General features: G+C 35.6%; 2 protein-coding genes across 2 annotated transcripts in view; one reads left to right on the forward strand and one right to left on the reverse strand.

Annotated features, from left to right (window-relative positions):
• The window catches only part of LOC127963919 (double C2-like domain-containing protein beta), a 35,101-nt gene extending 27,812 nt beyond the window's left edge, over positions 1-7,289 (forward strand). The window contains exons 9-11 of the mRNA XM_052564018.1: positions 2,291-2,372; positions 3,079-3,175; positions 5,500-7,289. Of these exons, the coding sequence (XP_052419978.1) occupies positions 2,291-2,372; positions 3,079-3,175; positions 5,500-5,630 (310 nt within the window). The 3' untranslated portion in view covers positions 5,631-7,289. The remainder of the gene's footprint in view (positions 1-2,290; positions 2,373-3,078; positions 3,176-5,499) is intronic.
• A 101-nt stretch (positions 7,290-7,390) lies between these two features.
• On the reverse strand, positions 7,391-14,785 carry serping1 (serpin peptidase inhibitor, clade G (C1 inhibitor), member 1). The gene is made up of 10 exons (XM_052564017.1): positions 14,669-14,785; positions 14,352-14,400; positions 11,852-12,128; positions 11,433-11,774; positions 9,989-10,195; positions 9,734-9,877; positions 9,371-9,574; positions 9,150-9,289; positions 8,200-8,422; positions 7,391-7,783 (listed from the first exon to the last, which is right to left on the reverse strand). The coding sequence occupies exons 2-10, from the start codon at positions 14,382-14,384 to the stop codon at positions 7,533-7,535; spliced, it is 1,821 nt and encodes a 606-aa protein (XP_052419977.1). The 5' UTR covers positions 14,385-14,400; positions 14,669-14,785; the 3' UTR covers positions 7,391-7,532.
• Positions 14,786-17,239: the final 2,454 nt, after the last annotated feature.

Genomic DNA, 17,239 nt, shown 5'->3' on the forward strand with positions numbered 1-17,239 from the left:
AATATTAGCATGCTTAGCATCAGTCAGTTTTGCTATTTAAACCAAGTTTATCTGCCCTGTAACTCTTTCAAGGTCTGACAAACTGTTGATGTCTTTGTCACAACTTTCCATGAAGACATGAAGGAAACAGCTGGAACATGTCCTATGTCCCACGCCTGTCTATTCATTAGGCCTGGGGTAGGGGAACACATCCAAAAGTGTTGCAAATTTAAATGACGTCCAATTAATATCCAACACTTTTTACAGGACTTGTCAATAAAAAATTAATAGGATCACATTAAAAAGTCATTAGAAATGCAAAGTCATCCTGTCAGTGACATAAAGCTTTTCACACAGAAATAAAACATCATTAATATTCTGATTAATATCCTGACATGTACCAGCAAATCAGTCAATTAATATCTAAAGATTGGCTGATTTTATATTGAAACAGCACTCAAGCATCTACTATTAATTTCAACAGTGTGTCATTAGTCCAGTGGTTATTATCCAGTGGTAAATCATTTTTTGCACCAAACACACACTGTGCTGTTAAATGATAATCCGTCAATATTATCCACTTGACATTAAATGGAAACTGACAGCGTGATTGCAAGTGTGTTATTTCTTTTATACACCAGTTTAATAAATAAGCTTATAAGAAACTCATTTTAAAGTGTCCCATATCCCATTTTTACGGTTCCTAATATTGTTTTAGGAAACTCCTAAAATAGGATTACATGCATGCAGAATCAAGACACTTTCATTTTTTTCAAAATATGCATTTAATACCACCTTATTTTCCAGCTATTCTCAAACAATTCGTTTGAAGCAGTTCAAAGATTCAGTCTCTCTAAACCCCTCCTTTCCGTGAGCCTGCTCTGCTCTGATTGGTCAGATGGCCCGGACTGTTGGGATTGATCTACCGCGTACAGTGCATGTCAGAAACGATACGCCTATTTCAATAGTTCTGTATTTTAAACACTTGATAGAAAATATAAACATCCATTAATTATCATACGTACAGGTTGTGATTCAGTGGAGCAGCTGGCCCAAATAAACAGGATACTGATTCATCTTTCAGCAGCAAGGGTTTTGTGAATCCCGCGTTGAACTCCCCGAGACTAGAGAGGCAGTCATCAGTAGAATGACGTGTTTGTGGATTTTGTTGGATGGTTTCTTGGTTTTGAATGTTTCAGTCAGTTGAATCACTGAAATTTAATGAATTGAGTTCAAAATTAAACAAATGGGTCACTCATAAAATTTGGTAATATGTTAAAACAGCTGGATTTATGCAATTTATTATATATAATATTATTATTATTATATATTTTCTATACAGTAATATATGATTATATTTTCTGATGTATATTATTCACAAAATGCAGTGATATTTGCCAGGAAATGTTGGATTATTTAAATTCATTTTATCTGAGAGATTCTTGTGTTCGTATTGTATGCTCTGATCATTTTCTTTTGATCCTAGCAGCAGATATTCATCAAATGACAGAGAAAAGCACCAAAAACAGCATATATCCAGACGTACAGTCTAGTCATGTGTGTGTTCATCATTTTAAAGAGCTAATTTATGTTTCTGAATTGCAGTTACTTGATTAGTTTAATTATTTGAATTAATCAGCCTCCAACAACACAGATGCCCTGTGCAAATATACACCGGCACGATTCATTCATAGTGAATTTAATGTTGTTCTAAGTGTTATTAAAGTGTGTGCTGTGTAACTGCTTCGGGTACTGGGAGCAGGTTTCATAACTCATGGATCCATGTAGATGCCAATATGTCTCCTGCATCATATCCCCATGCGTTTTTTTTTTTTTCTTCACATATCACACGTCTCTCTCCATCTCTCTCCTTGTAGCATGTTGTGTAGGTTGAGATCTCTCATGAATAATAAATGATTCCTGGTTGGTTATCCACTGACGACTCCATGAGCCACAGATCTTGTGGATGCATCATCTGTCCTCCAACACCCTCTCAATCCATTCATTCCATCCATCCTCAATTAGAGATTATCATCTCTCCGTCTGTAATAGATTGAATGAATCACCCAGAACAACACCATCGCCAGCTCACTATACAAGGTCTCTCTCTCTATTCTCGCTCTAGAATTCGTCATGCTCTAAAATGAGCTCTTCCACCCTTGTCTGTGCTTTTTTTTCCTGCCTTGATTGTGCCGTGGATGTTTTGTGAGCATTAACCGGGCTAATGATTTGCTTTGATGTTTTAGAAGTTATAAAATTCTCACTGCAGAGCAATGATTCATTTCTGGCTCTTTCTCTTTCTCTTTATCAGTGTTTTGCGGCCTGATATGGGGAAAAAGTCCAAGTACAAAACCTCAGTGAAGAAGAAGACTCTAAACCCGGAGTTTAACGAGGTCAGCTATTCCTATTAAAGGTGTTGGTCACATGAAGCTCCACAATTAATTGAGATTATGGCTCTCGCGATTAATAAAAAAAATTGAAGATACTGAATCCTTTCTTATTAAGTCAGCTTGCACTAAATTGTCTTTTACACAGACAAATGCAATGGAAAACAAAAGGCATTTAAATGAGTCTATAGACCTTAAAAGCATAACTTTTTAATCTAAAGGAAAAATCTGAATAAAAAAAATCAGGGAGAAATGCGTCACAATAAGGATATTGCCACAATCATGCAGTCCTTTAGACTTTCAGCTATGTTCAGATCCATTCATATTCATGTGAATGTGGGCGAGCGGAAACGCAGGCACAAGTGAAGAATTTTCATACTTGGCTGCATAACAAAGATTGATCAACTTTGACCTGTGAATTTCTATAGTCACCGATTGATCACAACTCAAAGTGAAGAATAAAAACTTGATTTGCAATTTGTGGGAAAGTGTTGTAGGTGGTATATATGACACATTTTATTGTATTATTGTTGTTATTTAAAAGTTATCATTTATTTAAAAGCAGAAGCCCTAGAATGTGACCGTATCCTAACATGCTGTTCGTAATTTTGCATGCTCAAAGTCGAATGTGACCACACCTGGTGACCACTCATTATAAATATAGATGTTGTTTTGTCCCTCTACGAAAACTCATGTGTCATCTTGAACCCAGGAGTTTTCCTATGAAGTCCCACTTGATCAGCTAGCCAAAAAGACCCTGGAGATCTCAGTCTGGGACTACGACCTAGGCATGAGCAATGACTTCATAGGTGAGTTTTACAAGCAGAAATATGCATTTCCATTGAAGTCTTTGGTTTGAAGCATTTAACTAATCATGAAGTACACACAGTTTCAAAATTAAATTGTTAATACCTTGATTTATACGAAAAACTGTTGTTTAGTGCCTTTCCTATATTTAGTTATACATTCTGTATTTACACTGTATGCACACAACTTTGCAGCAAAATTAAGTACAAGGACAAAAAACTGATTTATAGAATATGTCTGTTATACACATTGACAGTAAGATAGTGACTTGATTTGAACATTTCTGCAGAAAGCTTTGCTGCATAGACTTCCCACGTAAATGCAAACCGAGCGGCAACTCAAATGATTGTCAGCATGCCACAGATGCTGCAGATAAAGCTCAACGTATTTTGGTGCTGCTTTGATGCTTGTTCTTGTACAAGTGAATGTTACAACTTGCATATCTCATTTCCTGTGCAGAATAAGAAAAGAGATTTACATAGGAGTCCATTCAAAGATCTCATCATTTGCTTTTTCTCATGCCATTCCTTCCTTGGAGCACAAAAGGAGTAGTTTAGCAAAGTGGTAGGGTTCCAGGGCTGTCAAGCTCCAAAAAAAAAGAAGAAAAAAAAAAGGGCCAAAAAGTAGTCCAGTGTGAACCATACTAAAATAGTCGTTAATTGCTGAAAGTGTCGCTCGACAGCTGTGGTCACTCTTCACTTTTAATGAAAAAGCAGCTTGAACATTCTGCTATAAATATGTAACTGCTTTTGTGCTGCACAGAAGAAAAAAGATCATACAGATTTCGAAAGACATGCGAGTGAGTAAATGATGACAGAATTTTCATTTTTGGCTGAACTGTCCCTTAATGAAAAGAAACCGAGGAAGAGACTAGAACAGAAAAGCTGTTGTTGTTTATTTATGGTTGAATGACACGAGTGCTCTGTAACGATCGGGACAGTGAGAGTAATTGATGTCAGTGTTACTGATTTAGCGGGGATGGCTGAGGAATGGATTGGGGGGATCAACAGAAGTGTAAAGACATGAAGGGATGCGAATGAATGGAGGCTTGTGAGAGACATCCAGGCGTGAAGGCACACCGAGGACGCAGGTCTCGGATTGACAAGTGCAATGAAGCTTGGTATTTATTTAACTTTTTCTTGGATCTTTCCAACTCGCTTTCTTTCACCCGCTCCCTGTCTATTTCCTTTCTTTTTCTTTCATTCCCTATGGCAGGGATGTCATGCGTAGGGTTCATTTGTCATGGCTTGCTCGTGGCCATGAGCATGCGGTATTGATGTGTGAGGTGTGTGTGTGTTTGTGTAGGAGTGATCGAAGCGGGACAGAAGCTCAGTATGTGAGGGCCCTGATGAAATGAAACGCAGCTTGTGTCCACCAACATAGTCACACGCACTTTCATTATTCAGAGCAAGCATTAGTTGTTAGACTAGGGTGAGAGATGCTGAAGTGTCAGCTTCAGAAGACACAGTCAAATATACATATTATATACACAGATATAAGCAATATGTATGTATGCAATATAATTTACTTTTGTAATTTTAAAAAGCAGATAGCATGTGCTAGAATGTTACCGTGGGGAAACATCCAACCATAATACTTACCTCATCAATTAAATATTCATGTGCTGTTTTAGTTACGTTTTCCATTGGGAAAGTTGAACTGTCATTATAAACACAAGATTTAAAAAACGATTTATGTGTGAATATAGAAAAGCAGGTATTGAAAGAGGCTGCATGCTCATCATCACTCTCCGCTTGGTGTTATTAACCTTATAAATATGTAAATAAGCATCTAATTTCAACCCAGGGTAAATTATGAACAGTATAAAACTGAATATATTAGATAAATATAGCATGCAGTTGCCTAACACACACACAAAAAAAAGGAAAATACAAATTTTTTTTTGGGGGGGGGGGTTAAAAATGTTATTCAGCAAGGATGCATCATATTTATTCTAATAATTAGAAATAAATTCTGTTCTTTTGAACTTTCTAGTCATCAAAGAATCCTGGAAATATTTTTTTTTTCACATAGATTTATAAAAAAATGTCAACATTGCTAATAAGAAGAAATGTTTCATCACCAGCTCAACATATTGAAAATTGTATGCTTTTTAATATGTTTTTGACCAAATAAATCCAGCAATGGTGAGCATAAGAGATTTCTTTCAAAAAATTGTTTTATAATATCTCACTAACCACAAACTTTTAAACAGTAGTGTAATTATTCATTATGATTTATTTATTTATTTATTTTGTCGTAATCATGCAGCCCTGCTATTTTTCATTCGGTATCCTATTGTTCTCTCTTTCTCTCTCTTTCTCAGGTGGTGTTGAATTGGGGATTAACGCAAAAGGAGAGAGACTGAAACACTGGTTTGAGTGTCTAAAAAACAAAGGAAAGAAAGTGGAGTACTGGCACACTCTAACACAGCAAGGAGCCCCTAGCAGTGACTAACACAGACAAGCACACACATCTTCATCCTCTGAAAAGTAATAATGATAAAGAAATGCAATAATGCTCAGTCTGAGCATGATGACGATGACGGCGACATTCAATATTAATGCGTGAGAAAAAGCATCATAATCTATTGTACAGCTTCAGATTCTTTTGTGATGAGAAAGAAGCAAGTGTGTGATCACAAGCCCAGATTGTGACGCACAAACAATCGACCCTTTTTTCTGGTCTACACGTCACTAATGTGAAATCGTACTGTGTTGTGACTATGCCACAGGAGCTCATGCCATATTATAGTGTTATTGTTTAATACATGTGAAACGTGCAATAGCATCCTGGTGTTTGTTACAGTTGGTGGTGCTTTAATTTTGCACACTATCAAAGCACAACACATCCAGCTGACTGTAAATGTGTATGTGTACCTATGTATTTATCTTTTGTGATTTGTAACGGATGAAAGTTTACAGTCTCTTCCAGCCCGACAAAAATATGATGCACAGGAAAAGCACAAGGGATGGTGGGTGAAGGAACTCTAAATCAATGAAAGGAGCTGTCTATGGATTTAAACGTTCACTCAAGAACTGCCACCGCCTGTCACTTCGAGAAGAACCAAATGACAGTCACCTCAACACAAATGTGTGTGTGAATGCCCCTGTCTGTGTTTTGTCTTTGTACGTGTCTCTGTTGAATGTTTGTACAGTCTCCTACACAAAAAAACAAGCGCTGATGCACATTGACAGTATTTTTCGCTCTCTCTCTATGGCGCCCTCTACTGGTTTAGAGGCCTTACTGCCAGGACAGTGCCAGTATGGAGGGTGAATCGCCTCTGGCAGGCCTCATGCACGACTGCACGCCCCATTAGGGGTTAAATTAGCAATCAAACCAAGCCTTTGAAGGACAAACTAACCTGTCAAGTATGTCTTTGTTTCAGAACAGAAAATCTTGCTCTGTTCGCTTTGTTACATTTGTTTTGTTATCCTGACATAAGATCTGTGAAACGATACAGATTTCTTGCCATGCGTGGGAATTTCGGCTGTAATTGTATCTGTGTGACTGCATTTATTAGCTGTTTATTAGATTCCATAAATCAGCTACCTGAATCTACTTTTCTGAATCTGGTCTTGATCGAAGACATTTTATGCATTTAATTGCACAAAAAAATATTGTTTATCCTGTCCTTTCATGACCCCAGTGGCCATTCCTGACTTGGAGTTGTTGTTTTTTTCATATATAGTTTCTTACATTTGAGTTATCAAATGAATTGCCTAAGCGGTGTATAATTATCAAATGTTATTCTAAGCAGCTGCATGCCAAGTGAATGTCATATGCTTTGATGGACCACCGATCTGCAGTGCTTATGTTTGTCCTAATATCCATCAGTGGGCCCATCTAAGGGTATTTATTTTTGCTCAGTGAATTGGGACAATCCAGGCTACCTTTGATGAAACAGCATGGCATTTAGATAATGGACTGGCGTCACCTGCCAGCCAAGATGGGACTCCAGGGGGAGCGTTAATGAAGGAGGGGTCAAACTGAAGGAGGATTATTCAAGTCTCTCTCACGTGTCCTCGTTGACTGTCCGTGTGGAACATGTTATGTGACTGCCATCGTGTGTCGGTCTCTGTAACTGCTTGTCCGAAATAAATTGGTGAAACAGTGGCTGTGGGAAATGAGAGCGAGTTTTGTGCATTCGAGTCTTATGATCTGTCATATAGGCATCAGATTTCTGGTCATTACATGGAAAATAAATAACGAATGCATGATTTAAAGTACATCTTTAATGACTGAGATTCTGCATGCATAACATGATATTGTTACATAAATGCATTTGTTTGTGATAAAAGAATGAAAGTAGAACAGAAAGTGGCAAGACACTGATGTGATGTCTTATTATTTCTCTTTTTATGGATTGATTATTCTTCCCATGAAAAGAGGAGCGCCAGCCTCATCGCTCCACAGTATCAGAACGAAGGGCTGCAGAGCTGTAAATTGAGGGAAGGAGCGAGAAAAAGAGATGCTTGTGGCTGCAGCGGCCTCCACTCCCTTCTCCGTCAGTGAGAGAAAGGCGCTGTGACGGGCGTCTGAGATGAATGATTCAGAATCCTCCGGAAATATTCCACAGAAGTTTGGTTTTGAGAAGAGATCTGACAAACCTGAGCAGAGGTGAGGAGAATTAGGTCATGATTTACTCATCCACATTTGTTCCAAATCTGCATGCTGTTACCCCAACCCAATGGAATACAAAATGAGCCAAATATTTCCATTCACTGCTGCTCAAAATGAGATTCATTTTCCATTCACTGCTGCCAAACATATAATAAAAGTGGTCCATATGACTCTTGCACTATATGCCAAGATATCTGAAGCCATATCATAGCTTTGAGTGAAAAACAGGCCAAACATTTTTCCAAAATATATATATATATATATATATATATATATATATATATATATATATATATATATATATATATATCTTTATGTGTTCTACTGAGAAAATGGATTACAGGTTTGGAACAAGATGAGTAAATGATGCAGCATTTTGGAGTAAATTAAGTGTCTTTCTTACCCATACTCCTCAGTAAGTCCTCCAGTTGTGTGTCCACTGTCAGTTTAATTCTAGGCAGGATGACCTCAGCGATTTGGACTGGGGTTTTATTAATCTCAGATACCATTGCTTCAATAGAATCTTTGTTTATATTGTTCTCCATCAATACAAAGTCGTCTTCTGATGTTGTGCGTGGGATCAGTATGTACAGGCTGTTTTTACCCGTAAGAGAGAACTTCCCAACCTGGAGAAATAGTTCTGCAATGTATGTGTTTGCACTTGTACAGATATTTCCAATTGCTTAAAAAATTATTCATAGGAAATTGTTTTATTTATGCAATGTGAAACTAAGGATTTTTTTGTATTTTCATTATATTTTATTATTTATTTAAATAACATAATTGTATTTAATTCACCATTTTTAATGTAATTTTATTTATGTGTTTTAAATCTATGTATTTATTTATTTATATTTATGTATTTATCTATAGGTATACTTTTTAACTTTTTGAAATGCACCACCCTAGAATCTAGTAAATATTATTCTGTTTCTTGCCAAAGCATAATTTTCTGGGAAAAGAAAAATTAATGTAATCACTGATATTTTTCCCATAATAGAGCTTAATGAGACACGAATAAAGACTAAGACAAACTTGCCTCAGAAGTATCTAAAAATATATAACACAGTTGCACTTTTTTGATAATTTATATATATATATATATATATATATATATATATATATATATATATCTATCTAAAATGGTGAAACGGGGCATGCACATTGGCTGATATTCTAAATAGAAAAACAATAACAATGTATTTGCCTTATACATTAAACAAGATAAACCTATATATAATATCATATCATATCATATAATGTAACTAAGTTAATTATTCTGTACCAAGTCAGTTGCACACAAATGGCACCATTTCCTAATAATGACCTTTGTGCATTTATTGCAACACTTACGTCAGCCTGTAATTTCTTGTTGTAGCCCATTTGAAGGTTATACTTGGAGCTGTAGAGAGTCTGCACTTCTATGACCTCACCTGAAAACTTCATGAAGTTATCCCGTTTTTTTGTTGATTCAAAAACTGTCTTCCATTTACCTGTAAAGCACAAAGAAATACAAACACTCCATGACAAGTGTCATATAAAGGTACAGTATTTCTATATATAAAGTTACTTACCATTAAAGTAGACAGCATTTAACAAAACAAACGAGGTGGTGGGATCTATATAATCAATTAACTCAGTGATTTTGTTCATTGTCTTCTTTTTCACCCATTGATTGATGAGAATCACGTTTTGATTGCTGTCATTGGTCAGTTTCTCTGGCACGGCATCATAGAACTCCTTTGATTGGTTGACAAAAGCTTCTCCCAACTGTTGCTCTGTGGAAACAAAACTCTTCAGGCTGTGGCTATGACTGCAGTCTTAATTTAGGCAGTATCAAAAGGAAGTCCAGAATAAGTGCTTCCGATGTAATTACAGCAGTGCTGTTATTCTGACTACATATATCATTGTGAAAAAGCAGTTTTTACTGCGGCTACCTGGGGAGTAAAAGATAGCAGAGGCTATTCTCAGTGTGTCCTTTAACACTTCTTTCAGTTTCTTTGTCTCAGAATGCACGCAAGAGAATTCTAGGGGAATCCTAAGAGCACCTTCCAGCTGTTTTCTGGTCTCACTTCGAGCACCTTGGAAAGAGTGTGATGCAAAGAGAGAGAAGTAAGAGGCTCTGCAGCTCAACAAAGTACAATGTGTAGCCTTTTGGAGACTGTATGATGTTCCTCCATTATTTGTCTTACCCAATAGCAGGTTGTTAAGAGTTACAGCAATGCTGAATGGGGAGAAGATCAAGTTGGTTCGGGGTTTTGAGCCTTTAAGTTTGGCGTAGACAGAGGCAGAGAAGTCTCTGAGTGAATCCTGCAGAATTGCCTGTCCTGATCTGCTGTCCTGTTCCTCACAGTCCTCCCATGGGCCAGTGTGGCCAGAGCAGGGGTGCACAGGGGGGGCTAAGGGATAAAATAGGAGGTAGAGGTTACCCTTAAAAATAAGTAATTTCTTTCCAAAAGGATGTGATTTGAAAATATAAAAAATAAAGTTTGTGTATTATTATAATTTATAACTAGTAATTTACGTAACCCCAAAAGAAAATCTCATTCCAATTAAAGATAAAATATTGTTTTACAGTAGATGACCCCTGAATAAATAAAACATCAATAAAAAAAAAAAAAAAAAAAATTCTCTTACATTGTAAGAGTAAAATTAAAACAAAATGTATATATTTTTCAATATTTTTCTTATTTTATTTTGATTTTTGGTTTTATTTTATTCCGTAGAAATAATATAAAAACATTTGTTTTTTATAATAATATTAAAACTTAACAGAAATTATACATGCATTTTATTTTACAATTACATCATTTCTTTTTTAATTAAGTTAAATATAAGAATAATATTAAATATTATATTAAATATTAAAGTAATAAAATTTATTTTAAAATCAATTTATTTTTTATAAAAAAAAATAATATCTAAAGTGTAATAATAATGTTAAAACAAAAAGAATATGTGTGTGACATTGGACCACAAAACCCGTCATAAGTAGCATGGTAGCATATTTGTAGCAATATCCAACAATACACTGTATGGGTCAAAATTACAGATTTTTCTTTTATGCCAAAAATCATTAGGATTTTAAGTAAAGATCATGTTCCATGAAGGTATTTGCTATAATTCCTATTGTAAATATATAAAAACCTAACTTTTGATTAGTAATATGCATTCATCTGGACAAATTTAAAGGCGATTTTCTCAATATTTATATTTTTTGCACCCTCAGATTCCAGATTTCTAAATAGTTCTATCTCGACTAAATATTGTCCTGTCCTAACAAACCATACATCAATGGAAAACTTATTTATTCAGCTTTCAGATGGTGTATCAAATCTCAATTTCAAAAAATTGACCCTTATGACTGGTTTTGTGGTATATAAATAGAATATATAAATAGAATATATAAATAGAATTTATTTTATTACATTTAAATAAATATAAATATATTTGTTTACATTTTATTATTATTTGTTTAGATTTATTATTCATAAGTTAAAACACAGTATTTATAAAAAATATATATATTGTAATATATTTTTATGTATTTTATTCATGTATTGTACGAATAAAATTTGAGAATAACATTAAAACAGACAGAAAATTACATTTTAAATAAGTGTCTGAAAGGAGTACCTGCCACTTCCAGCTCCACTGACAGCATCTCAGATGTATTAGTTATGACACAGTGGTACATCCCAGCATCTTCCGCTGTGATCTGACTTATTTTAATTGCCCAATCCTGTTCTTCAGGGCGGGTGTTCCAGAAAATCCTCTGCTGTTTCTTGTCCTTCTCTTGGTCATCTCTGTCTTTGTCGAGCTTGAGAAGCATCACACCATTTTCTGTCTCTCGTTTCCAGATGACAGGAGGTTTTTCTGTCTCTCCGGGAGAGAAAACCCTAGAAACCTTGCATGGAAGTGTCACATCATTCCCAGCTTCTTCTTTGACGACCTGCCATTCCTGAAAGGCTGGGGGCACTAAGAAAGAAGAAAAGGTTCAGTTTGGTCATTGACCTCTCAGATTAAAAGTCATCAATGCAACAAAACCTTCTAACCTTCCACACGTATTGTGAATGTTCTGCTCAACCTCATATGATCCTCTCTTTTATAGCCATCCTTAACACACTTGTACTCTCCTTCTTGGGTGGCATTTATGTTTCTGAGGTTCAGGAGTTTTCCTTTTTCCTCAAGTGTGTGCTGCTGCTTTGTGTGAGCAGACGTGAAGCTCCAGGTGTATGCGGGGTCATCCAGCACAGGGGCATCATCAGGAAGACAAGAAAGGTGAATACTGGAGCTTTGCAGAACAGTGATGTCACAGGTAGTGAGGGCAAGCTGAAGAAAGGGGAGATTGTAAACCCACCATTAAAGTGTTGTGGTCCATTTGATATGAGTGTAGGGTGTTATACATGCTAGTCCTCTGAAGGTAGTGAGGAACAGATTTTTGTTTATTTTTTTAAATTACACTGAATGAAGTCAAGCTAGTTTGGAGCAACCTGAAGGTGAGTAAAAGACAGGAATTATTTAATTTAACTTAAGGGTGAACTGTCTACATTAGACACATCAAAAGTCGTCCTCTTGTTGTTAAAGGGTTAGTCCACCCAAAAAGGAAAATTATGTCATTAATGACCCTCATGTCGTTCCAAACCCGTAAGACCTCCGTTCATCTTTGAAACACAGTTTAAGATATTTTTAATTTAGTCCGAGAGCTCTCCGTCCCTCCATTGAAGCTGTGTGTACAGTATACTGTCCATGTCCAGAAAGGTAATAAAAACATCTTCAAAGTAGTCCATGTGACATCAGAGGGTCAGTTAGAATTTGTTGAAGCATCGAAATACATTTTGGTCCAAAAATAGCAAAAACTATTACTTTATTCAGCATTGTCTTCTCTTCCTGGTCTGTTGTGAGCGCGCGTTCAAGTGTAGTGTAATCCGGTTCACGAACAAATCACTCGATGTAACTGGATCTTCTTGAACCAGTTCACCAAATCGAACTGAATCGTTTTAAACGGTTCGCGTCTCCAATACGCATTAATCCACAAATGACTTAAGCAGTTAACTTTTTTAATGTGGCTGACACTCCCCTGAGTTAAAACAAACCAATATCCTGGAGTAATTCATGTACTCAAAGAGTACACTCACTGAACTGCTGTGAAGGGAGAACTGAAGATGAACACCGAGCTGAGCCAGATAATGAACGAACGATTGACTCGTTCTCAAGTCAAGAACCGTTTCTGTCAGACGCGTCTGATTCGAGAACCAAGGAGGGGATGATACTGCGCATGTGTGATTCAGTGTGAAGCAGACTGACATTCAGCGTGTCTGAACTGAACTGGTTATTTTGGTGATTGATTCTGAACTAATTCTGTGCTAATGTTTTGAGCGCGGCTAAACCGAAGGCTTGAATCAAGGACGATCATCGCCAATGATGTCATTACGTCGAGCTCAAAAGAACTGGTGACCATTTTCTTCAACCGGTTTATTGAATCGAACTGTCCGAAAGAAATACTGGTGATCCGAAAACCGACAAGTCAATGTTTTGTTCGTTATCTGAACTCGGTGTTCATCTTCAGTTCTCTCTTCACAGCAGTTCAGTCAGTGTACTGTTTGAGTACATGAATTACTCCGGGATATTGGTTTATTCTAATTCAGCCACATTAAAAAAGTTAACAGCTTAAGTCATTTGTGGATTAATGCTTATTGGAGATGCGAACTGTTTCAAACGATTCAGTTCGATTTGGTGAACTGGTTCAAGAAAATCCGGTTACATCGAGTGATTCGTTCATGAACCGGATATCACTACACTGCAGTGAATGTACTCACAACAGACTGATGCATTTCTTTTTGGGTGAACTAACCCTTTAAGAGTTAGTAATTTTTATCATTACTATTAAAGTTTTTATAAAAAATAATACATAGTTTTATTTTTCGTTTTCAATTAAAATTGTGATTAAAATGTAAATTAGATTTTTTTATATATATATGTAAAATTTCAATTTAAACTTTTTTTTAGTTTTGTCGTCTAGGCCATATAGTTTAAAAACTATATAACTATAAACTACAGGGTTTTTTTTGGTTGTTTTAGAACATCAAGTTAAATGATGTTGGCAATTTGAGAGACAGAGAGTTCTTTGGTTTTAGTTTTAGTTAACTCTTTTTTTGCACTACGGAAGTAAACAATTTTCTTGATGTGCGAGACTTATGATCATGAAACAGAAAGAACGCGAAAACTATTTGCGCCACAAACCTTGGTTTGTGATTATGATAATACATGAAAATAATACGATATAAAAAAAAAATAATAATAAATCTACATTTGCAACATTTGGACAACGTCCAAAACGAATCGGGGCGGGGCATCTGTGTGCTGATGTGACGCGAGGCGAATGTCGTGCCATTCCCTGCATAGACAATAAGATTGAAAAAGAACTTGGTATTGAAAAATAAATAGTAAAAGTAGAGTGGTTATTCACAACTGATAAAAGTTCACTTTAATTTTTTTATTTTACTACCACAAAATATTGAGTAAATGTCCTAATTTCATGATTAATTTACTTACACCTGCACAGAGCAACAGCAGGACACGATTCATACTGTTGAATTCAATCCTGGAGAGAAAGGAAAAACAAATCTGTAAATTTATAGTCTCAACACATAAATCTCATATTTAGCATAAGGGTATGTCTAAAGAAAAAACAACTCTATACTAAAAATGAAACATGAAATGCATATAATTTTTTTATTCATAGTCAGTAACCTACAATATAGCCTATAGTCCTGGTGGTGATTGCTAATATCTGCTGTGAGAGGCGAGAATTGGAATAAAAAGTAAAGTTCTTCGTAAAAATAAAACATCAGTTAAGAAAAACAACTTACGCAGTTATAGTTCCAAGTGGAAAGAAGCTTGAAGCCCATGAAACGTCTGTCTGTTTATTCTGTCTGCTCCTCTTGCTGTTTTCTTTCCCCTGCCGATTGGTAAATCATTACACAGATGTTTGCTAACATCATGATTCTTTATGTACATAGATCCTTGATACAAATCTGACTGATTTACGGAAAATCACATGTCCAAAGTCTCTTTAACAGATAAAAAAATATCTGGGCTTTAGTAATGTTTTAAAACTTAAGTCATTTTTGTTTTAAAACAGTTAATGCATGAATTTTATAATCTGCTGTTAATTAAATTAACTTTAACAAAAAAAAAAGTCAAATTAGCTCAACTTTGTTCTCAGTCTCAGTACATTGTAAAAACCTTTTCCATACATATCATATCACTTCATTGACTCCTACAAGTTTTTTTTTAATTATTATTATTATTATTCCTATAGAAGGACACAGAGAGGTCAATTTTCCTTTAAATTTGCTCACAAGGTCAAGATGCTTTAGTCAGTTTAGTCTGTTTACATGCTTTGACTTTTCTTGTGGAGTCCGAAGGTGAATATGAATAGTTTATTAAAATGCAAATTAATTTAGACATTTCAGATGAAAAACGCCCATTTGTGTCCCTGCACCTCTATGTCTGAAGTTTTCTCTAAGAATAACTAGCTGTGAACATTTTATTCAGGTATGTTTCTGGTGCTCACTACTATTTCACCAAAGCTAATAGTAGTTAAATATGTTTCTGATAGAAACGTTAGCAACTTAGAGCAACAAAAAAATGGACAATGTTACTTGGTCTTTGTTTTTTCAGAGCTAAAAGGGCATGTTTATCTTGACCACAGTGCCCAGGAGATTTGGTCCATCTCCAGAATGGGGGAGTGAGCTGTATTATCGGACTCTGACGCAGAAGGAAAAATTGAATATTGTGATGCCGACTGTGTTTCTTATCTTAGACCCAAGCAGCTGTAAGTTTGTCTCAGCATTATAAAACCATCTCCATCTCTCACATCTGAAAAAGAATGATGCTGAGACTGCAAAAAAATGGTCAAGGCCTGGGAAACACATTTGTTGAAATTCTACATTGTTGGTTACAAGTTTCAGTCTCTTCCTGTAATATCAAGAGTGACATTCACTGCAGTTCAAAAGGGGTCACTGAATGTGTTTGTTTGTTTATTTAAAGAAATGCATACTTTTATTCAGGAGTGCATTAAATTTAAAATATTTTTCTAATGTTACATTTCTAATTCAAGTAAATGCTGTTCTTTTAAACTTTTCATTCATCAAAGAATCCTGAAAGTAGCACAATTTCCCCCCCCAAAAATTGAACTATTTTCAACACTCCTAATGTTTGCTGGCCACCAAATGAGCATATTAGAACGATTTCTGAATCAGAATCAGATTGCACTGAAGACTGGAGTAACGATACTGAAAATTCAGCTTCGTATCACAGGAATAAATTACAATTTTAAATTGAAAAAAATGTTTAACAAAATTACTGTTAATGAATAGAAGTCTTCTTTAGAAAACTCAAAATCCCAAACTCAGAATCCCAAACTTTTCATCTGCAGTAATCACTGGTGATGATTTCACAATCACAATGATGCAAATGATGTCAGAGCCCTGACCTTTGGTATAAAACTTCATATATTAATAGAGACTGTATGCCAGCCAGTTTACCTTAATGAGCAGGTCATGTGTGTAAATCATGCTCTATGTGTGTGTGTGTGTGTGTGTGTGTGTGTGTGAATATGTGCTGTGTCTTGGAAGCTCAGATTTGTCACCTGTGAAACTCCAGATAAACTCTAGCATGTCTCTTATCACAGCTCAAGGACAGAGAGGGCCGAGAAAGAGCGTTTCATCTGGACAGACCTCTCACAGAATGATACATGACTGACTTTGAATACCTCTGCCATGTTACACTCATCACTGATTTTACATGAAGAATCTTATTTAACAAACGACACATGTTAATAGTCACTGACAGCAGTTCACAGAATTGTTTAATGACAGTGAACAGCTATTGTAATTAGTAATATACATGAGTAATATAGCTGACCCTCATAAAAGTTGATTTTAGTTTACACTTTTAAATGTGTAGATTGTTCTTAGACTTTTTGTTTTACTATACTATACAATTCTTTATTAAACATCTTTGAACTGTTTTTATTTTTTTGTCCTGTCCTTGTTCATCTTGCTTGTTTTTAACTCTTTCATCACTGCTGCTCTACTGCAATGTAAAAAATGCGGCCTGCAAAGCTAAAGACCTTTGTGAAGAACAACCAAGCCATAACACCAAACTTCACCAATGCATACCAAAAGAAACTTATGCCATGTTTAGATAGTGATAACACACCAAGGCTGTGGTGATATTATTTATTCCCCGTAAACAGACTAATGTTTTTGCCTTAGAGGTCACATATCTAATAATCCAAAAAGAATCTTGGAAACATGCAGCGTTCAGGAGTTCTCACTAGAATATCAGGAATCTGGCTTTATTAATCGTTTTAAATAGAGCTGTTCTGAGTATGTCAGAATATGAAGGGCATTAGAAAGAAAATTAACAGCATG

This window comes from Carassius gibelio, chromosome B8 (assembly GCF_023724105.1).
Source record: "Carassius gibelio isolate Cgi1373 ecotype wild population from Czech Republic chromosome B8, carGib1.2-hapl.c, whole genome shotgun sequence".
NCBI classification, from domain to species: domain Eukaryota; kingdom Metazoa; phylum Chordata; class Actinopteri; order Cypriniformes; family Cyprinidae; genus Carassius; species Carassius gibelio.